Below are 23,120 nucleotides of genomic sequence, written 5' to 3'. Positions count from 1 at the left end.
TAAGCATCTTTTTTTTCCTGCTGTCTAAAACTCATTTTCAGTATCAAATATTTTTCAATAAGTTCTTTTTTTTATTCATGCTGTTATTCTAAGTCAGTGCGTTGAATAAACACTTCTTGTTTAGACTTCTATTGCTGATTATTTGTTTCTCAAGACTCTCTCTTCTGATAGTAAATTGAATAAGAAGAGCACACATATATTTTAGAAATATGATTGGAACTTTTTTTTCTCTAGTGGTTTAGGATACATTATAGGTGCTGGAGTATCTGATTTTACTGGTCAATGGTATTGGTCTTTGAGGGTGAGTGTTATATATTCATATGGTTTATTTTATTCACTTGTAAAGTATGGCACTGAGACCCAGAGGATCATAGCCAGGAGGCAAGCAGAGATTTTTTTTTATACACACAGGCAAGACATAGCACATATTCTACATCATGTTGTATAGTTTGAATCTGGATAAAAAAAGTGTTACTGTCTCCATAATTAAATGTTAATAAAATATTTGTTTATATAATAAATAATTCAGCTTGTTATCACAGACAAGTTTATGAGATTTTAACAAAAATCCACTTTTGCAATTTATCTATGTTTTTGCTCAACTCTGAATTACTTTGTGTTTGAAAATTCTTAATGTTATTATTAACCATATAATATAAAGGTTTTTTCTCCAGATACTTTCAGTATGCTTAATTAGGAAGCTATTTTACAAAAACTTCTATAAAAATTTCATGAATATAATGTATTTAATGAAGCATAAATAATGAAGCAATTCGACTACTGTTCATAACATTTTCGACACATGGTGACATCACGTCATTCTTTTCAGATGGATAATGTTGCGGTTGATCCATGGGTTTTAGATGAGGAGCATTTGATTGGAACATTGGCTTTGTATTTTTCTATAACACTTTTGAATTTACTCCAAAGACGTTGAATATCGTTAGAAGAGGAAATAAAGTCAGGAAAGTGAGTGCGAAGAATATTTTGCATGAGAGAGTGGTTGACCTTATTAAAGTTGAGTTTTCTGGCTCATTTAAAAGGAGGGATGGTATGATGAAGAGAAAAATCTAAAAAGGGAATTTTGTGGTCGAAACAGCCATCAAAAACTGAAAAATGAGAAACCGGGATCTTGTTGGAAACCACAATTAGGTCTAATGTAGAGATTGAGTGATTGGATATTCTTGTAGGTTCCAAGATAGTTTGGACGAGGTTAAATTTGAAGAAAATGTCGAGAACTCTATTGTTAATACTGTGGTTTCCCGAGAGGGACAGCATTTTTTGCCAATCTATACCGGGTAGATTCTAATCGCTGGCTATAATTAGAAGTTCAATGAAGTAGTGAGAGTCCAAAGCAGGGTGTATGTAAAAGAAAAAAATAGCAATGGGAGTGCAATTGGGTTGATGTCATTCGGCACCAACAATTTCAATATTTGATTCAAGAGGGATTTCAGTTAGTGGGATGGAACTGTTAAAAACAAGGGCAACGCCCCCCTCCCTGGGTATTTCTATCTTTACGAAAGGCAGAGAAATTTGGTGGTAGGAATTCTGTATTGCTAATATTATACTATGCAACCATGTTTCTGTAACCGCTAGGAAATTGGGATTATGGGCCAACAGGATGGATTCGAAGGAGGAGATTTTGTTGATTATGCTTCTTGTATTAACAGTACCAATTCTGAAAGGATTATTTTGGGGTGGAGAATGAGGGATTAGGGGGGGGGTTGGTTTGTGAGGTGAGGACTAAAGGGGGAACGGGCAAAGGCAACGGATGGTCAGAGGGAGGAGTGATACAGGAATGGGTTTGGGAAAACGGGATAATGTCATTAATGTTGGGATCCCAAATGTGTTTGGTGTTGTTGATAAGAGCGAAGTTGTGAAAGAGTTTAACTTTCAATCCGGAGTCACTGAATGTTTGGGAGGCCCCCTGAATTTGCCCACGTAGCCTGCGCGTCTCGGGTGAGAAGTCCTCTGAGATTGAAATACTACTGTTTTTAGTTTAAAAGCGTTTTTGAGAATTTCAGTTTTGGTTTTGAATTTATTAAATTTGATTATTGAAAGTCTAGGGGCCGATTCTATGGCAACAGTCTATGTGCCTGACTTGTTACCGAATCTTCTCAAATAAAGTATGTGGAGATGAAGCTAGAGATACCTACACCATATTTATGCTGTTATCAAAATTAGTCATGCCTAATTTCTCCCAAAAGTCAGACTTTAAACATGAAGACTTGGAAAAGAAACTGTAAACCACTAAATCCTAGTCAATTTTGGTAACTATAATGTAAATTACACACTCTCCTACTTTGGATGGTTGATTGGATAGGGTGTGGGTGAAACTCGATGTGCAGCCACCTCATCGTGGTAAGTTCTGGGTCATTTTGTTCTGGCAAAGATTGCGAAGAGCTGCACAATGAAACTTGCAAAAATTTGGTCAATTCCAGTTTTTCAAACATTGCGCGACCAATAAACATTGAAATATTAATGATGTTTTAATTTATTTAACTTTATTGAACCATAAAATAAGCAAAAAATCTGGTTAAGAAGAGATAGCAGTCATTCTGAGGATTCATTACTCTGGAGGTGTTTGGGAACTTAAAACTACAGAATAACTTGAATTATCAAGGAAACATTTATTTTCTGGATATTATGCTGAGGTAAACTCAGAAAGAAAAGTCATCTTGTCTCCACCGGGACTCAAACCCAGAACCTCTTGCATACCGGGCAACCACTGGAGACACGACCCTGCCTTCCTTATTTCACGCACTGTGACGCGTGAGGCGCTGAAGTAGAGACATTAGTAAGTTTAAAAAAATTTAGTGATTTTATTATGCTATGATGTTGTCTCTGGAGGGGTACCCTCCTCAGTCCTACTTTTTATCCTTTTTCTGATTTTTTGAGTGGGAGCCCTGCTTTCCATGGCACTTATCCAATCACAGCCTTCTCAATATATGAATGAGGCTTGTGAGACATCGGATTAAGTCTACTGTCAGATCAGGCAAAGCTCAGGCTTTATCCCTTTCAGGATATTAGCCTTTTACCCGTGTGGGTTAGGCCATATGCTAGGGAGGACTGGGGTGCCTGCTGAGGCACCCACTAGAAAATCCCAGTGAATGCCCCCCTCCAGACACCCCTGACAAGATCAAGTCTATTATCACCAACCAGGGAAAATCACTTGGTAAGATAGAAAAGCATAAGCACAGACTGCAAAAAGTTCTTTCTACTTCTGTGATGTATCCTTCTATATACGTCTAAGAGTGAAAGAGAACAGGTAGGTGAGGGTGAAAAGAGAAATCTACTTCGTAACTATTCTATTATCTAAGTATTACAGATAAGAGAGGGAGACATAAGAGTATATAATATATATAAAGTATCTCTCTCATACTTATGTGTTATACTGTTTCCTTTTGTTTTTTTCTTACTTTTCTACTTTTTCTTTTCTTTTTTGTACATGTGGTTAGGTTAGGACAAGGTTACCATATTTATCACTGATTCATCAAACAGATATGATCCAATTCATTGTTAACTGCAAACCTAATTCAATATCCAGTTATATAACTTGGACACCACCTGGTGATTCTAGCCACTAAAATTAGGGAAGCAATGAAAAAGAAATGAACTAGTACTGATGATGATTCTGTGCACAGCACAGGGTGGATTTCTCACTTGCTTGACCTTGGTCAAAAATTACTTTTGGGACCCCATTTAACATTCTTCAAGGAATTGTTACAAAACACTTATGTGAGAATTACCATGTGTGTGTAAATACTTTGATAGGCACTGAAATGTGCCATCACATTTGATATTTTAAAATTCTTCTCAGTATCTATTAGCATTTATTATCTGATAATGGTCATCCAAATTTTTATTCATTACTAAATATTTTAAGCTTGTGTTAAAATTTGTTTTATGATACATGAGTTTAAGCTTGTGTTAAAATTTGTTTTATGATACATGAGTTTAAGCTTGTGTTAAAATTTGTTTTATGATACATGAGTTTAAGCTTGTGTTAAAATTTGTTTTATGATACATGAGTTTAAGCTTGTGTTAAAATTTGTTTTATGATACATGAGTTTAAGCTTGAGTTGAGATTTATTTAATAAATTGATATTTTCTTCAGCTCTTTTTTTTCTTTTTCTTTCAGATAACTCCTGGTTTAGGATTGCTGTCTGTGATCCTCACGCTGACAGTTCTTGCTGAGCCCTGTCGTGGAGAAGCTGAGGGCGGCATTGCTTTGAAAAATTCAAATGTCATTGATGATATTGTGCAAGTCATTAAAATGTATGTAACAAGTTAATTTTCTGAACATATACTTTTTCAACTTGTCTGTTATTGAAAAGTTATAGTATTTTAGTCGTATTTATACTCTGGACAAAAAAAAATCTGTTTTCTTGGACTTTAATGCAATTAATGACTTCTTATGACACTTGATATACTCCTACCACTGTGTACATAAATGCATCTGCAAATTTAATTACTGAATTCACAAGATGCTGTCTGACCTGATTAAATGCAGCCATCTCATTCTACCTTTTATTGATATGATTTGTCTCATTTTATCCCCAAAATGAACCAGGCAGGCACTGCATAATATCCACACTGTAATCTTTAGATATCTTTACTTACCATCTTTTGAGTAGTAATTTTATGATCGTTTTTGTTTAATATATGGAAGCGCTCAAGTTACAGCTTACTTCAAGGCTAGGAGACAATTTTTTTTTATCTTAGAAGTATTATGAAGTGGAACCTAAGTAGTATCAGGAGTGGAAAATCTGCTGCAATTTCCAATGTCTGCTACAATTTTGACAATTTTTCCCTCAAGATGCTGGAAAATAAAATACACGAAGCAATCACAAATTGTTAAAAATAGTTAAAACAAATGTACCCATATTGAATTTTTTGTGAAAATAGAATCACATTCTATTAAATTCCTAATAGTTTAATCATTTCTTATAGTCTTTATTTCTGTAGTTTAAATTAAAAATAACTTAATTCTAGTTTAAATTACTATAGTTTAAGTTAAAAATAATTTAAGTCTAGTTTTTAATCACTTTATTAAATTTCTGAGAATTTCTAATAAATATTCTAAGATTGACCCAGCAAAAGAAGTTATCTCAAAGTATGTTGAATCAAATTGAGGAAATATAATCAAGAGCAAACTCTCAAAAAGAAACACATTTTTAAATATGTGATAATTCTGAGGTAAATTCTGGTAAAAGAAGCAAGATCAAACATTCAAAAATGCTTGAAACTGAAAACAAAAGCACTACTTAGACATTGCATCAGCAGCAAAAACAAGAAAAATAATTACTTTTCTAATGAGTGTTTCAAGCCTCTCCTTTAGTGGTTTTTTTCTTAATTAGTGATTACCAAGTCTACAAGCTAAATCTAAATCTCATTTTCAAATTATTTTTGAAATCTGAAACACACCATGTGTTAAAATGTCTATTTTAAAAGCCTCTTATTTGTTGATATTGTAAAGGATGTAAAAATATAATTATCAGAAGTGTCTCAAAATTTTTTTATGATTAAAAAATTTCTTCTAGACGAAGTCTCTATGTACTTTGTACCTTGGAGGGGAGGAGGGAAGAATACCCCTTCTTCTGAGCTGAAATAACTGTTTCTTGAAGTAAAATGTAATCCTGTGTATGGCTACTGCATATGTGTATATAAAAACTGTGTATTTTATTTACTGCCAAAATTTTAAAGTGCTACAAAACAGCATTTTTGTTTAAGGCTAAAAAAATAATTTTTCCTGCTACAAAAATCAAATTTTCGTTTTCCACCCCTGTAGTATGCTATAAAACTGAATAGTAAACATTAAATTGTATCAATTTGCATGTTTTTTATAATAATTCATGCTTTTTAATTTTTTTTATATATTTGCAGACCATCGTTTATTTGGGTCACCTTGGGTTTCACATGCGTCACTTTCTCTGTAGGTGCCCTTGCATGGTGGGTTCCAGATTTTATGGACAGAATTATGGCAGTAGGTCATGAGGATGAAACACCAACAAAGTAAGTATAATTTATGATCAGGGAAAAAGTTGCTACATCATTCAAGTGATCGTCCTCTGCTTGTTTTAACATATTTCCTAAAAATGACCAATTAGTTTGCTTAATTATATATTTCATCTTTACCATGCACTACACATGCTTAGATTGCTCTCTACCCTAATTGAGAGGGAGCCAACTATCCCCTTACATCTATTATTGATATATTTGAAAATGATTTTGGGTCAGAGCCAATGTTGTCTGCCAACCTGGATTCAACTTGCTTTTTACTATCTCTTATCGCTTTTTTTTATGGAAAATTATATTGTTTATATTATATCACTTATGAATGTTTGAATTTTGATTTCTTATGACTGTGAATTAGAGATATGGTGTTTGAGTTTGATTTTATATAAGACAAGTCCCATTTTTTCTGCTTGCGGCAGCAAGAGGATAGTATGTCATAGTTGCCAAGTCTCCAGAATTTTAGCTTTATCTCATAACGTCCCGAAAAGTTCTTAAATCTCCCAAATTTTTTATGAATATCACAAAAAATCCCTAATTGTCCCTAAAAATTCCCTAGTTCATTTAAAAAGAATCCCCGCTTCTGAAAACAATCCCTAAGAAATTTCTTGTTTCTTTCTTCCTCTGTTTTTTCCCCCTTTTGAAATGACGCCCCACGTTGTAAGTGGGGGAAATGTGAGAAATTCCTTTTTTAAGGAAGTTTTACAAACCATCTGAGATAGTAAGAAGAAAAGTTGTTTGTCTTATCGCGTGGGAAATAGCTTAGCAGCCAATAGTCCGGGATAATAATTGAAGATTATAGTGACACGGATGTGGTCAAAACTTCCTCTTTTGTTGAAGTTACGTACACACGATAACAAAACATGAATACTGATAAGCAAAAAGTATTTAATCAATTTTAAAGATATTTATTCCCAGATGAATTTTCTTTCAACAAACTTTCCAGAAAATGGCAGACTTTTTCTTTTTGTACATGTTGTTACAGACATAAACATCGGTCATGGGGAAAAGACTGACTTAATCACCCATGTGAAATCAAAAAAACATCAAGCAAGTGTCAGAAAAAGTCAGCGTTCTTCAAAAATTGATGCTTTTTCCCCTTCATCTTACGATGATTTTGGGGTCATTTGCGCAGAATGTTTGTTCACATCATTTCTGATTGAACACTACATATATATATATATTTTACATCACCATTGAAGTTTTGGCCTCCAATTTCACTTGTTTTTTGCGTAGGGATTTTATTCCCTATGCTTTAACTTTTATGAGTGAATTCTTACCAGTGCAGTGTGTCCAGGTGCCTTTTACAACTCTATCACAATAGGAACCACAACTTTCGGTACTGAATGAAAAATTCAACATGCGTTCAAGTATCTCCCAGGGATGGCGTAGGCAAGTCTCGGTTGTCAGCGAGCTCACTTCTTATGAGAAACAGGTACATGTGAAGAAATTCTGGATAGGTGGCAAACAGGAGAAGCCGTACGACTAGAACAATGCAGAAGCACGGCAATGAATCAGCAGTACATGGTGACCGAATAGATGCAACTTGGCATGCTGCTCTTGAGATGGAATGTCTCGGGAACTAACTACGTTAGAACAATTGTGTTGAAGTGAATGAATGCGATTATTCCCAGCACACTGCTGGTATTTGAGGAAATTCCTTCCCATCATCCATCATCGCAGTGGCAAATCAGAATCGGCGGCACTGCAACATTAACATAATTTTTTGACAGACAACTCATTTGCATATTTATACAGAATAAAATATTATTGCACAACTATGACATGGAATCTGGCAACACTAAAAACATAAACATTGAAGACCTGGCCGGGGTCTGCAACATTAGGCCTATTGTAAATGAGGGATCTTATGATAATATTGACTGTAAAAGTGGTCTGTGGTCCACCATCGGCATGGAGGTAAATATTCCACATTTTAAGTATAATTATATTTGCAAAATTAAAATTATATTGCACATTTTATTTGAGGTAGATGACTCTGCTGGGTTCTCACCAGCGATCTGCAGGACCCTACCACCAGGAGAGGAAGGTATCAAGATGAATCCCAGGATCCCCCGCACAGATGTAAACATAATTTAGATTGGACTTTGGCAGCCCGACCTCTGGTCCCATTCTCATCCAACAGTTGGGAGATCCCCCATCCCCCCACTGCTAGACTTAGCAAACTTAGCTGGCCCAAGCCGGAACTCCAGTGGGCACTTCGGGTGGTTTTCAGCAGCAGAGAGGTCCTTGGGGTCTAAACTAAATAAATTAATGAAAATGGGGAATTAGTGAAGGATCCTATGTGTTCATGTTACAAATTAAATTCATTAGCCAGGAAATTCATAAGCCAAGGTATCACTGTAATTTCATGGGTCTGTCAAAATTTCCATATAATCAAATATATTTATCTAAAAGTCTATCATCTATCTCAATCATATCAAATACCCATTGCAATAAATTTATTGACATGATTTTGATTTGGGTGTTGTAATGACAGGCAGTTTAACCTAATATTGAATGACAAAAATTAGCCACTGTTTGCACTAATTGGCCCAAGGTTCCATTTTTTTAATAATTAGCCAAGATATGAATTATAATTTCTTGGCCTTCTACTGATGGTTTGGCTGATTTGGCTCATCTTTTTCTCCTTGCTCTTTCCTATGTACGTTGCTTTCCAATATTTAATTTTGATGCAGTTTCAGATTGCCATCAGTTTTTGGTTATTTCAGTTGATGGTAAGGAAAAAAATTAATGATTTCATTTATAAGAATTCCATACTTTGTTTGCAAAAATTCCTTTTATATTTGTCTAGGATGGGGTTTTGTATAACATTCAAATCAATGCAAAAATATCCCTGATTCTCAAACTTGCAGCTATGACATTAGCTCTGAGTCGTGATGCTCTTGCTGCTACAACTAGGCAAGGCCTTTTGGAAAACTCAAACATCATTGCTGTTCACTAACACAAAGTTTCTTTGCTTTTATTAGAAATTTTTTCCTGCCAAAACAAAAGAAAAAAAAATGCATATCAAACTACAGATTTAAATGGAGCATAGTGACATAGGTTGATAGGACATTCGTTTTATGTACTAAAGTTATTCTGTGGTTTTCTAAGTTAAAATCAGAGTTCAAATAAAATTATTTCGTAATCACAGATACCAATACTTGGAGAAATGGCACAGGACCATAGGTGCTGGAACCTAGGGGTCGAGACTATTTGAGGTCTCCCCAATTAATTTTGTAAAGGGGCTGAGCCCCCAATAATTTCTGAAAAAGAAATGCAATACACCTTCCTCCTCTAGCATACGTGCTTGAGTCCCATTTATATGGGACGACCAGCAACTTCAGCGCCTCCAATGGTTTCTTCACTTCTGTGTCTCTGCATAAGACAAGGCTATAGCTTAAGTCTTCAAACTTTAAACGGTTAGCATGCCAACCTCTGTATCAGTAGTCATGAAAGAACAACTATATACATTTGGAATAGTTATAAGCAGTAGGTCTGAGTCTAGTAAGCTCTTTTGTATGTATAAAATTACTGCAATGTAACTCAACTAAATGACAATTTTTTTTAATACATCAAAATATTGTTAAATCAAAGTTTCAGTATATGCATGTGACTGGAAATCGCTTTACTAGTGGCGGTTGTTTCTATATATATTTTAGGAATTAATATTTTCTTTTCAGTAATGGCTTATATTTTGGCATCGTCACATGTTTTGCTGGAATTTTTGGTGTACTGCTAGGGACAGGATGTGCTTACTGGTACAGAAAGTATGAAGAAAGAGCTGATCCTTTGCTATGCGCTTACAGCATGTTGGCTGCAATTCCATTTGTCTTTTTAGCATGTGTGCTCTCATCAACAAATTATATTATCTCCTATGTGAGTTATTATCTAACCTAAATTGTAAAATCTAAAGATGTGTGCCATTTTCATGATTATTTTTGCCATTTGTGAATGGTATATTTTATCAGTATTGATGATAAACTGATTGTTTCATCTATCATTTTAAATTTTCTTTTATTGTTCTTTAGGTACTCATATTCTTTGGTGTTACACTGTTGTGCGTAAATTGGGTGCTTGTGACTGATATTGTTATGGTGCGTTGATTTAAAAAAAAAAATTTTTTTTTTTGCTTCATATTCGTATTGTGTGAAACTTTTGTTCAACCATTTTTCATCCATTCAAAGAACTCTTTTCATATTGAAAAATATACCTAGAGTAAATATCTATTAAAGTTATATTGATAATTTTTTTTTTTTTAATTACCAAGATATTTTTATATTTCAGTATGTTGTGATCCCAAACCGCCGAGCTATTGCTTCTTCTATACAGATCACGATTTCACATGCATTGGGTGATGCATGCAGCCCTTATGTTGTTGGAAGTGTAAGTTTTCATGATGTCTTATACAGGCAGGGATTGGCATGGGTCAATTTGTTTATTAAAAGTTCCATTTTTTAAACTAATCGTTTTTATTAATTATTTTCAGACTGAAGTCACTTTTTCTACCTTTATAAGGTGGAATGATGACCTTGTTTACTCATGCTTTGATACAGCCACCATTTTGACGTTATATATCCAAAATTCCAGAAAACTATTCAAAAAATGTAAAGAATGTGCCCCATTGAACTGATGAAACTCTTTGACAAGAAATCTTTTCTTTTTGAGTATATGCATTTATTTTTCCCTTACTGACCACAATTGTGCTACCCCTATATTTGACTTATTCCTACCAGCGGCTGCTTGCGGTATACCCAAAGCAAAATACATACAATTTCATTTACATTTTTTTTAGTGAAAGTTTCAAGCCTTATAAATAATCATCTCACTGTAAGCAACAAATCCACAACCAGGGTTCTCGATATGAATCACCATAAAAATTAGATTTACCAAACGGTGTTTTTTCCAATTTTGTTGAACCGTGTGTCAGTTTGGCCGGGTTTTTCTTAAATTTAGACTGAGCAACAACTATAGTAGAACCTGTATGAAATAGAAATTCAAAAGAGACAAATGATATTCCATTACATTAATCACACACATTGATGGGACTTTTTATTTCATTTAAGACAGGTTCCATCCAGGGCCGTCTTAAGAGCAGCATGGGCCCCCAGGCCACATGGTTTTTTTAGGCTCTACCTAGTAAATTCTAGAAAATTTCAACCACATTTCATTTTTGTGAGGCCCCCGGGCAGCGTAATTACAATCCCTACTTTTTTAACACAGGAAGCATTAGCACGCTGGTGATTGGTTACTGCAAGCAAAAAAGCTAGCAAGATGTCACGAGAGGCAGAGTTTTGGGCAAAACTGAATTTCAAAGTTCATTAATGAAAAATGAAATCATTTTTTTATTGAATTAGTAAATGATAGCTGGGCGCTCTCTTTGTGAGCCGTTATTACTGTCTTCTCGATGCGAACAGCATTTGATTAAGTCAGAAACAAAAATGGAAACATTTTTTAGTAAATGATAGCAAATGTAGGAAAAGTATGGGAAAAAAATTGGATGGGTTTCAGACCGAATCAAACACACAACCTTCTGTATATGAGTCTCGTACTATAACCATTACTCCAACGGTGAGTGTTGAATTCCAGCACAATTAAATATATCTATTGTTGAACGTCACCAGCAAAATTTTCACCATGAGTGACGTAATGGTTTATAACTCATTTCGGCCAATCACGATGCGCTAAATTTCTACAATGTAGCTAGAAATGTAGGGACTGTTTATAAGCCCCAGGCCATGCTCGAGTGGGCCCATGCATTAAGACTGCATTGATTCCATCTCATAGTGTCTTGGGTTTTTCACTGTATTAGGAAGCTATCAAGAATTCTACCTTCAAAATAAAAAACTTTTTATAAATATATCCACCCCCCCCCCCCCCCACATACACACACCTCCAGTGTTCAACTTCCAATTTGAAGGATAGATGACTTCACCCCCTGAAGACATAACATGCCTGATGTCCCAGAGAATGTCTGCAAATTTTGTGGGTACAAACCCAATTCAGTGCTTGCCAGAATCTTTTCTAATCTTAGATACTACTTCTACTTGGGTGTCTCTTAATGGTTTTGAACTACTACTTCACCCAACACAAACTCTGGCCATCTCGCTGCATTGCAATTTACTGCCATTAATGGGATGTGTTGGAAATAAAGGTGCTATCTATCAGTGGTTGCCTCAAGCTTGTTGGGGGAAATATCTTATCTACATTCTCCCTTAGGTTTGAACCTGGGGCCGTGATGGCAATCTACACGGTCGTAGACAAGCATCTTACCACCACTCCACTTGGGCGCTTAGATTTACGAGACCTGGAACCCCCTTCCCTTAGTCCCAATATTTGTGAGAAAAGTTGGCATCTAAAATGCATAACATAATTAAAGAATGTACAGGAATATGCTAAAAAATATCTATGCAAAAAATGATTTGCTGAATAAAAATCAATGAAAATTTAAGAAATAAAAAACTTCAGAATTAGGTAAAACCTTTAATAATTCAGGCACTCCTGTTTCATTCAGAGCTCCACTCACCTCCTGCTAAGATTCCACTACTTCTATTACTGTAGTGAAAGATGCCATTTTAACCTTGCAAACATGACTACCACTTTTTTCAAACTGCGGAGCAGATTATGCAAGATGGCTACTGCTTGCAGGTTACAACCTAGTGTACTTATGCTGTGGAAATTAATACACTTTTTCACAGGCTGGAGGCTCTGCACCCCATGTTCTATGACAGCAGTTCTCAGCCTTTTTTTACTCCCAGAGCCCTCTTTAGTCCATAGTTTCTATGGCAGAGCCCCATATATTGGTCCCTTTTTATTTATTAACTTTACATTTAATTTGTTGCCATGGAGCGGTCATGGTTCCCTAAGGAGCACAGGCTGATAACCCTCGCTCTATTTAAACAGCCTGCCATAAAAGGTTGACAAAACTTCAAATAATTGTCCTGGATGGGGAATAGAAGCTACGAGTATAACATAGGATCCTATGGGTTTCGCTTGAGTTGGGGTGGTGAGAAAAAGAATTCTGAAGAAAGAGGAGATGGAACAAAAAGTTTGGGAACTATATGGTAGACACTTGGTTAAAAGTGGGTTAATCCATGGTTTACAAATCGCTAAAAGATTTTTTTTTCTTCTAGTTATTCAAGACTTTTCTGGTTATAAAAATGTGAGAAATTTGATTTAATTATTTAACTCAGTTGTATTAAAAAAAAATAAATCTGCCTTAAAGATTTTATTAAAATGTAGTTAAAAAAACACTGATAGAAATTGTTCACAATTCATCATTTTTTTGGCTTATTAAAATTTCATTGTTTATTTGATAGCTTTTTAAAAAATATCTCAGTCACTAATTATTTTTTTAAAGCTGTGTGTCCCATGCTAACCCTTCTGTGTTACTATATTATACATGTTCACTTTTCTAGTGGTTTTCAATTTTGTGTTTTTTATATTTTTGCTGTAATTTCATATTTTTCCTGGTTTTGCTGTTATATGCTTTTGACTTCTAAAGCTTGCCTTGCAAAAGATTTGGGGTGGATGATAAATTGGATCATGTTTCTTACCATCAGAAACGTTTTGTTTATGGAACAATGGGGAAAGGGGTTCCCCTCTGTGAATGACTTCTTTGTTCCATTTGCATCATTTTTGTCTTTTCTTAATTTGATTGACTTGTTTGGAATTTACAGTTCTAATATTCTTTTCATGTTATTTCTATTTAGCAGCCACAAGCATATGTACACATTGTACTTTAACAAAAAAATTTTTAATGTACTTTATTTTTTCACATTTTGGTCTGACATGTTTTGAACATTCAGTGGAAAATTATTCCATTATACTCTTACATATACAATGAAATCTTATTATGATACTCGATATAATGATAAATCCATCTAAAACTATATTTTTTGAAGTCTTGTTTGAAAATGTCTATAGTCAAATGTTAAATTTCTGCCTCTCAATATAACAGTAATCCCTCTACAACGATATTTTACTTGGTCCATAAAATATTGTTATATCAAGATTTCTTTAAATATACATATATTTTAAAACTTTTTCTTATCAACCCCTATATTTTTGATGCTTGTTATATTTTGTTATTAAAAATTCTTGAAAGCATTCAAGAATGTTTGCAATCCTTATGCTGTATATTATTTCCTTTCAGATTTCAGATGCAATCAGGAATAACGATAAATCATCCTTCATGTATTATAAAAGCATGGAGTATGCCCTTTTCCTTCCTGTTTTTGTACTTGTTATTGGTGCTGTATGCTTTTTTATTAACTCGTTCTATGTGATAGAGGATAAAAAGAGATGTGAAAATCAGATACATGGTAGGTTATTTCTACTGAAATTCCATATTTCATTCTACACTTGTTCAAACTGTGCTATTATGTAATCAAATCAATAATTTTGCCTGAGCGAAGACCAAAAAAATTGTGTTATGGGCAAATAATAAATTTAAAACATGTTTCGGCACCCATGGGATGCCATTTTCAAGTTAAAAATGTTCTGAACATTGGTGCGTGGTATCCCAGGTCTAAGATACTCACATAAAGTACCAAAGGATGTTTAGAGGTGTCGTGAGTTCGATACCCGGTTCTTCCTTGTCAGAAAACTTTCCTGACACGGGTACAACAAAAACGGCGACATGACAGCAGAAAAGTTGCTACCGCATGGAGTCCCCGTTGAGGAGTTAGCGCACCAACCTCTTGATGAGTATAAATAACGCCTGCCGTTCGGAATCTACAATAAATTGTAGGTCCCAGTCTAATTAGCCCTCATGTGCAGAAAATACCCGTGGTGCGACAAAAATGATCAATGATCTGAACATTGCAAAAAAAAAAAAAAAAAAAAAACTTGGACAGAATGAGTACCTGTGGGGTCAGAATTGTTTTTTTCAGTTCAGTATTTAATTCTTATTTTTCATGTTGCTACCATTGTTAGTGAGGTCATATGATTAACTTTGCTCCATCGAATATCATCGAATTGTTTTTTCTATATAAAATCGTGGTAGGGCAATGGGGGGGGGGAGGGTGTGATTTGGTGTCACTTAGTTCATTTTGTTCTTGAAAAGCTTTTATTGGGTACCCTGAAAGAAATTCTTAAAAAAAATGGCGGATGGGGGAAGGGGATGTGAGGGCTAATATCTTTGACAGAGAAAAGTCTTTACATTGATTTTAGAATGATGTTATATTAACTATTAGTGGTGAAGCCACCCATCTATGGAAATTGTGCAAAAATTCCAAATTTAATTTTTTATATTTGCATTTTCAAAGATACCTGCATTCTGAACACCATAGAAGTTAAGTGATCAAAGGAATAGTGAAAATAATTTGAGAGTTAATTTGGCTAGATTTATGTGAAATTTTATAGATAAAACAATTTTTTTCTCTACAGTATTTAGTCCTTCATTAATTTGAAAGACCTTTATTTTTACCCTTATACAGGTACAAGGAGATATTTACTTACCATAATTTCACTACTTTGAAAAATAATGTTATTCTATTGTTTCGCATATGTAAATTTCATTGACCATTAATGAGATTTAAAGGAATGAAAAGAATTGTTGGTCATGATTTTTCAGAAAAAAAAATCTTTCACACATTACTCCCATCTATACAACTTTGAAAAATATTTGTAAAAAATTGGTTTTTTTTTTTAAATATTCTATTCCATCCTCTCAAAAAAAAACAAAAAAAACAATGCAGATAATACACAGCAGCATTTTTTACACACTAAAAAATTCAGATTTTTTTTTTTTTAACATATAACCTATTTACACAGGAAATTATGGAGTATATGAAATTTTTCTTTCTTGAAATGGGTTCAGTCACTATTTTAAATAAGGGATGTTCTAATATAAAACAAAAGCACATTATATTGTATAGGTTTTTGTGAAATTTGAAATTTTTATGGTATAAAACTTATTTTAACTTATCACAACTAGCAAAAAAACTTGCTGGTTCTCTGTAGAAAGAATAGTTAAGAACCAGAAAACTGGCCATTCTTTTTGTCTAATAGGGTTGTAATAAATGGAATAGCTTACTTCAGAGGGTAGTAAATTCTAACACAATTGACACATTTAAATAGAAATATGATAAACGTATTGGGGTAAATCGAGAAGCTATATCCATACTTGGAATAAGACAACCATAAATATTTTTTATGGGCATTGTATAATATTTTATCATGTATATGTAGTTTTTATAATTGCATTTTTAGTTGGGCTGCTGTATTTTAGAAATATGTGACATCAATATTTGTTATGGGCATCTTTTTCTCATCCACCTCATTGGGCATTTTGCCTGTTGTGGCTTTGTATTTTTATTTGTAGCCCCAAAGCAGGCTATGCCAAAAACGATTACATATGTTGCAGGAAAATCTTGATAAGAATTTTAATAAAAGAACTCTTCTGTGTAGAAAATACTATTATAAGATTTTTTTACCTCATAACATTTTCAGTCAGCTGAGGGCTCATTGCAGAACAATGCAAATCATTCTGCTTTGGGTTGTTAATACTAGCATATCTTACAAAACAAATCTTTATTTTATGCAATGGCTTTAAACCTGACAGTATCAAATTTGGTTTTTTTTTAAAGAACAAAACTATATTCATTGAAAAATGGTTTATAATCTTTGAACTTTGCAAATAGTCAAACACACTTTTTCATGTGAGCAAGAGAAAAAAAAATTCATTTTTCCCTTGAATCACAAATCATTAAATCATCATAGGTAAGGTAAGGGTCTGTGGCTGAAATGGGAGTCTTTTTTTGGGGTATGGACACCATCTGATTTCCCACCATGTGACCCACATTCATTTGAATATCCCGCTTATATCCCTTGTGGGGACAGAACAGTGGTGGGATCATGGTCGGTTTGCTGTTTTAGCAATGTCATAATTAAGGTTTTCAATTATGCTAATAAATTTTATTGCATTCTAAAGTTACCACTAGGCTCATTGGCACCCTGGTTTAGTTTATTGGTTCAAAAAGTGCAAAAAGGTTCAAAACATTTGAGGGATCGTGTTTCTAGCATCTGTTTATTCAAAAATCTGTCCATCCTTAGTTTAACCATTAACACTGTCACCTATTCCATGAACACAAGTGTCTAATTCAGGGAGCTGCCTCTTATTCAAATTTTATGCAACTGGTTTTGAAATTTATCATATATATTAAAAACTTTTAAAATGCTTTTAGAAAGTCTAGGTCAACAATATTAAAATTTTTGACATAACCCAAAACCTTTTAGATAATATCATAAAAATGGTTGTATAATATCATTTATATGAATGTTTTTAATAACTGATGCGAAGATGAATGTACGAAGTAGAAAAAATTCAACTGCCCTTGCGTTTTATCAAACCCATGTCCTCTCACTTGCCAGGTGAGCACACTAGACTACAAAGGCAATGAATTTGAATCTTTCCTTAGAGCTCATGTACGTTGAACCTAAATTCATCTTCACATCATCCAGTTATTAAAAAACCTTTACATGGATAGCAGAAATTGATATATAATCCTTTAATATTTATTTTTATAAAAGTGTAAAATTGGTTACAAGTTTGCGTCTTAAAAATTCATATTAGTTATTAATAGGACATAATTACTTATATACTTTACTAGCTGTTGTTGAACCCTTTACATCCAGAATGATTTATCTATGATTATTTTAAGTACAGTAAGGGCCTCAATTGTATGCAAGTCTTTTAACTGATGTCAGTTTCTTCAGTGATATATATTTTTTTTTCATGCCCGTAGCCATGAAGTTATTACTGTAAGTCCCAAATTTTTCCCTCCAATGAAAATAAAGATGCTAATGAATTCAAACAGACATTAAAAGCAGCAATAAGAATGCTTTTGAGCAGTAGTCCCAATCCAGCACCAAAGTGTATGCTATGCTTTTCCTTGGCTCCCGAGAATGACTAAGGAGTTGCAATGTAACAACTATGTTGCAGTTAATGTAGCCCTTTTAGACCATAAAATTCAGACATTTGCACCCACTGCCCTCAAAAAATTATACATGCACTGCTAGGCTCATAAAGGTTAGGAACCACTGCCTTTGAATGGTTCCCCTGGAGAAATTGGTTGAAGCACTAAGGACATGACATGATAAATAATGTTGCTTAACCCCTCGAGCCCAATTTTTTTTTTTCACTTCTCTGGCTGCCAAAAATGAGATTTATAACACACGGAGGCTGTAACAAAGAACTACTGACTCAATTATACAGGGCATTTTAACTCAAATGGGCTTAAGCACGCTCTTTGCAATAATAATTATACATGAGTGTTTTAGCTCAATGGGCTAAAACATGCTGTTTACAATAATATCTTTGTTCCTGCATGTTAAGCAGCAAATGTTCATCACTCTCAATAAAATCTGATAAATGAAAATACAATATTTATGATTGTACAAAGCCACATTCCGCTTTCAAGTGATGCCAAACATGCAGAGATCGTGAAATAATATGATGGATTATAAAATTGAGACATGCAGTTGGTCACCGCAACATACTGAGTACCACTTGACATTGAGGGGTTAAAAAAACTTCATGATGCAGTTGTGAATTTAAAAATGGCAACTAATCCCAGCAGATCTGTATCAGAAATTGGTGAAAAGTGTCCCCAAAAGGTGGCATATTTATAGTATATAATATTCTTTAAATAAAGTTTTATTTCATTTTGATCTATGTATTTTAATATTTTTAGCAGTGTTGTGTGTGTTGCTTCTGTTGTTCCATAAGTAATTGGACAATGCTGTCTTTTTACCTCTAAGGCTCTATCAGTAGGATATGCATTTATGTTATGCATGCATTTATCTTAATGAAATAGGAATAATTTGCAAATGGTGAATGTCTCTTATGAAAGAGCACAGAGTAATTTGCCTGTACAATATGCGGAAAACATGTTTCCTTATCAATGTAATATGATATAGAGCAAGTATATAGATATCTAGAGAGGATGCAGATGGATTGAGCATGATGTCAGTATTGTATCTCGTATTAGCTGCCTAAATATTTTTCTTTGATATCAAATTTATTTTTCAGGTATAGTACAAAGAACAGGAGCTTCTGCCAATATAGATGAGTTTTGCAGGGATAATCCATACCAAGTGGATTACTATGATGATGTTAACTTGATTCAGTGATTGGACACAGTTGATATGTTACATTAGTTATCATATGAAACTCAGTATTGTAATAAACTAAACTTTGTTAATCTGTACCATTTCCATGCAAATTTGTATATTGTATTATAATCATCGTTGTGAAGGTTTACCCTGCACTGGAGCATGAAAATGGTTTCTATGTATAACTGCCTGTGATGAACAGAGAGTATAATTTTTTTTTCTTCTGAAAACGTTTTGTAATTTTTTTTCCTTGTGCAGCTTTTTATGCTGCAACTTTTTGTGTAACTTGATATATACATATTTGGATCTTAGAAGTTTAATTAGCGACTATCATGACTAACTTGTCATCTGGCACACTTTTGTACTTGATAAAATTTGGTACAAATTAGAAGTCTCATGTATATATCTTTAGAAATTATATGAATATGGTTTTAAAGTTTATACACACATATATTTGAATTCTAACTTTTGTTTTCCATGTTTATTTTGTATTTATTTTCAAACATGAATAAAAATGAGTTTGTTTTTATACTTGGATCATTTTTTTATTTATTTTCTGAATTATATCAATTGGCTTTCTTTCAAATGAAGCACAACTCCAGTCTATCATCATGGGCAGTCTACTACCGAATGAGTTGTTTACCTTAGAGTCTGAGTGTATCTTCTGTTGCACAGGAGTTCTAGTGCTGCCATCTATTTTTCAAACTATGAGCAAAGTTTAATGATTGAATATTTATACCGTTGTAGGTCTGTTACTCTCTATGATGCAACTCTTTTTATGGAGAGATCGGCTAGCATATATCTATAGGCCAATTGTATTTTTTTCGCTCTCATCTTCTACCCAAAAGAACCGATCCAGAATAAGATCACAATGACAAAACTTTCCCACAGAAAGAACAACTAGCATTACTCAAAAGTGCTTCCTGAATATCCTTCAGGCTTAATAATAGCTTGTCGAAATGCATTAGGAGTTTTGCATTTGCCTTGTTGGTGGTTTTCTAAGTATTTTAAGCGAAGATCTTTAGAAAGCGAAGATTTATCTACTCTTCCATAAAAATATTTTTATTGATAGTTTCCTTAACATATATATATATTGCTAAAGAATTATTCCAATTTAGAAGTGAAACAAATTATTAGACTACAGTGAAATCTTAATATAAGAATATTTTGTGAAGTATGCACAACGTTATTGAAGACAAATACATAAGTAACACCTTACACATTTCGTCGCACTTTGGGTGCCTTTTGACAACAGCACCAAGAGTTTCGAAACGTGTAAGGTGTTACTTATTTTTGTATGTCGCCTTTAATAACATTGTGCATAAGTTCATGAATAAAGGTAAGGTGCTATTATTTTTCTATTAATATTTTGTGAGCCAAGGAGAAATTATTGTGGGGTTATCGTTATATGGAGAGGCATCAAATTTATGCTCTTGGTGACAAGAAAATTTGGCTGCATAAAATTATAATTAAAATTCATTTTTATGCTTGGCTCAGTAAAAATGTTTACATCACAATTTGGTGACTTAGCTCTTTGAAGTATAAAAATAACAAATTGCCCATACCGGATAGAAAGAACCAGGGCTAGGAATCGATTAAAGTTTTTTACTGGGTAATCAAAAAATTTAATAGAATATTTTTCAAATGCTGATCATTCATAACAAACTGTAGTACTGGTAACTAAATAAAACTAATTGATGCTATAAAAATATGTTGTATTCATTTCACACATCTATCTACTAAATGGATGTAAACAAATACAGAAATAGATTAAAAATAAAGGCTACTCACTTTAATATGCTGAATATATTTGTCATATTCTGGAATTTCTTGGATCTTGTGTTTTTTTAAATTAGTTATTTTAGGTTAGTCTCAGATTTGGAAACTAATTTAGATTTTCATACTTTCTCCCCTTGAAACTGCTTTCAAATTATACTTGGGGGAGCTGATTTTTCCTAAATAATAAAAGTTGTTCACAGTGCAGACAGTTTTGATCTCGTCTTCCAAAACTTCCGTGAAACTCGATTTGAAACTTAAATCATTATTAGTTTTTGTTGAATCAACTTGTACTTTCCCATGCCGAAAAGTTTGATTAAAATATTGATTCAAATATTTTTAAATATGGTCATTTATCTGAAATGTTATGAATAGGAACTTAATTTAAGACATATAATTGGTTTAATTACATAAATCTAGTTAAATTATCAGCCTTTAATAAAAATTTTAATTCAATTTTGATCGGATTGATCAAATCGATTTACGGCCATATTCACCATCAGAGTTTAACCTGCGTTTGCAGCTAAACTCTGTCGGTGAATACGCCCATTACTCAACTAAAATTTTTAATCTGCAATTAACAATTGATCAATTATCCAATTCAATTAATCAGACCAGCCCTAGAAAGAATGAAAATAAAGTATAAGGATAACATCTTCAACACTTTCAGGGGGCAGTGGAAGAAAAAAAAAAACTAGGTGTTTGAAAACGTATCAAAGACGAATATCATGGCAGTTTCAAAATCTCTCTTAAAAATGTCGTTATTGAAGTATTTATTGTAATAAAAGGTATTCGAAAAATATTCTTGAGATTTATTGTTAAATCGAATTTTGCTGCAGTGACGTATCATTGTACTTCAACAATTTTTAGAGCAACTATGAATTCCTGCCCTTAGAGCCATTTTTTCCCACCTCTACACAATCCACCATCAATGTCTTATCATTCAGGGGCATATATATATAGTTGGCTCCAAGTTCATTTTTATAAATGAATGATGAATCGTTCTCATTGGTCATGCCTGGTGATCCTGAAAAGAAGATATTCACCGGGATAGATTGGCCAGCCAGATATCCAGCCCCAAACCCCTATTAAACATGTCTGGGGCGTTCTTAGGAGGTAATTGTAGCTCGCTGTCCCACACTCAATCATCCAGAAGTTGGAAATTTGCTTTGCTACAGGAGTATGACTGACTGCTGCAACAACTCATCAGTTCCAGTGTGATGTCGCATCATGAGAACTGTATGACTGAGCTGAGTACCATATTCTATGTTGGAGTCATTTTATGTTTGATCTTGCAATGTGGATTTCAGACTGGTGATTCCCAACATGGGGCTCACGGGGAACAATTTTTGAGAATTTGTTTTTCCATTAAGCCTTGGAACTTTTCTCAGTACTCCTCCCACCATTTATGTATTTTATATCAGTTCAAATTTATACTTTTTAAACAATTTCTCGATGACTTGATTTGTTTTTCAGTGTTTTCTTTCAAAGGTGTTTGACCAAGGGTTCTTAACGTTTAGTCTACCGACAGTCAGGGCCGTCTTAAGAGCATAATGGGCCCCCGGGCCAATTGGTTTTTCTGAGGCCCTACCTGGAAAATTCTCGGGAGCCCGGGTGGACTCATGCGTAAAGACGGCACTGTCAGCCACCACTTCATTAGCAGGATGCCCGCCCCCACTTCATTCTACTCCATTCACTGCTAACGATGTCTGCTTCTGCTTCATTTGTAGCTAGAGATATCACCTCGGCTTTATTTGCCGCTGATGGCATCTGAATCGGCTCCTTTCGTAGCTGAAAATAGCTGTGCCTAGCAGTGCCGTCTTAACGCATGGGCCTACCCGGGCCTCAAGAGAAAAGGGGCCTCACAAAAAGGAGATTTGGTTGAAATTTTCTATAATTTACCTGGTAGGGCCTCAGAAAAACCACTTGGCCCGGGGGCCCATGGTGCTCTTAAGACGGCCATGGTGCCTAGGCTTTATTAGCTACTGAAGATGTCTGCCTCGGATCATGCGTGGTCCAGAAAGGCATCCGCCCCTCCCAAGAGCCAAAAATGAGGGGAAAACTTATCTGTCCCGTAAAATACGTAATAATTCAACGAACCTAAACAATGAATCGTCCCTCCCAATACATCGCCCTAGATCCGCGCCTGTCTTCAGCTGCGAATGGAGTGGAGGCACGCATCTTCAGCTGCAAATGAAACACAAGCA

The 23,120-nt window shown here is 34.2% G+C and overlaps 1 protein-coding gene across 1 annotated transcript in view; it reads left to right on the top strand.

Annotated features, from left to right (window-relative positions):
• LOC149073002 (protein spinster homolog 1-like) overlaps positions 1-19,668 on the top strand; it is a 39,208-nt gene extending 19,540 nt beyond the window's left edge. Inside the window, exons 4-11 of the mRNA XM_089246168.1 lie at positions 235-301; positions 4,142-4,278; positions 5,887-6,015; positions 9,702-9,897; positions 10,050-10,115; positions 10,306-10,404; positions 14,174-14,342; positions 19,055-19,668. Of these exons, the coding sequence (XP_089102294.1) occupies positions 235-301; positions 4,142-4,278; positions 5,887-6,015; positions 9,702-9,897; positions 10,050-10,115; positions 10,306-10,404; positions 14,174-14,342; positions 19,055-19,155 (964 nt within the window). The 3' untranslated portion in view covers positions 19,156-19,668. The remainder of the gene's footprint in view (positions 1-234; positions 302-4,141; positions 4,279-5,886; positions 6,016-9,701; positions 9,898-10,049; positions 10,116-10,305; positions 10,405-14,173; positions 14,343-19,054) is intronic.
• Positions 19,669-23,120: the final 3,452 nt, after the last annotated feature.

This window comes from Pholcus phalangioides, unplaced genomic scaffold, assembly GCF_987345545.1.
Source record: "Pholcus phalangioides strain wild (caught in Gottingen) unplaced genomic scaffold, Ppha-v1.0 ptg000017l_1, whole genome shotgun sequence".
NCBI classification, from domain to species: Eukaryota; Metazoa; Arthropoda; class Arachnida; order Araneae; family Pholcidae; genus Pholcus; species Pholcus phalangioides.
Note: the sequence above shows the minus strand (reverse complement) of the source record. Positions and strands in the feature narration are given on the sequence as shown.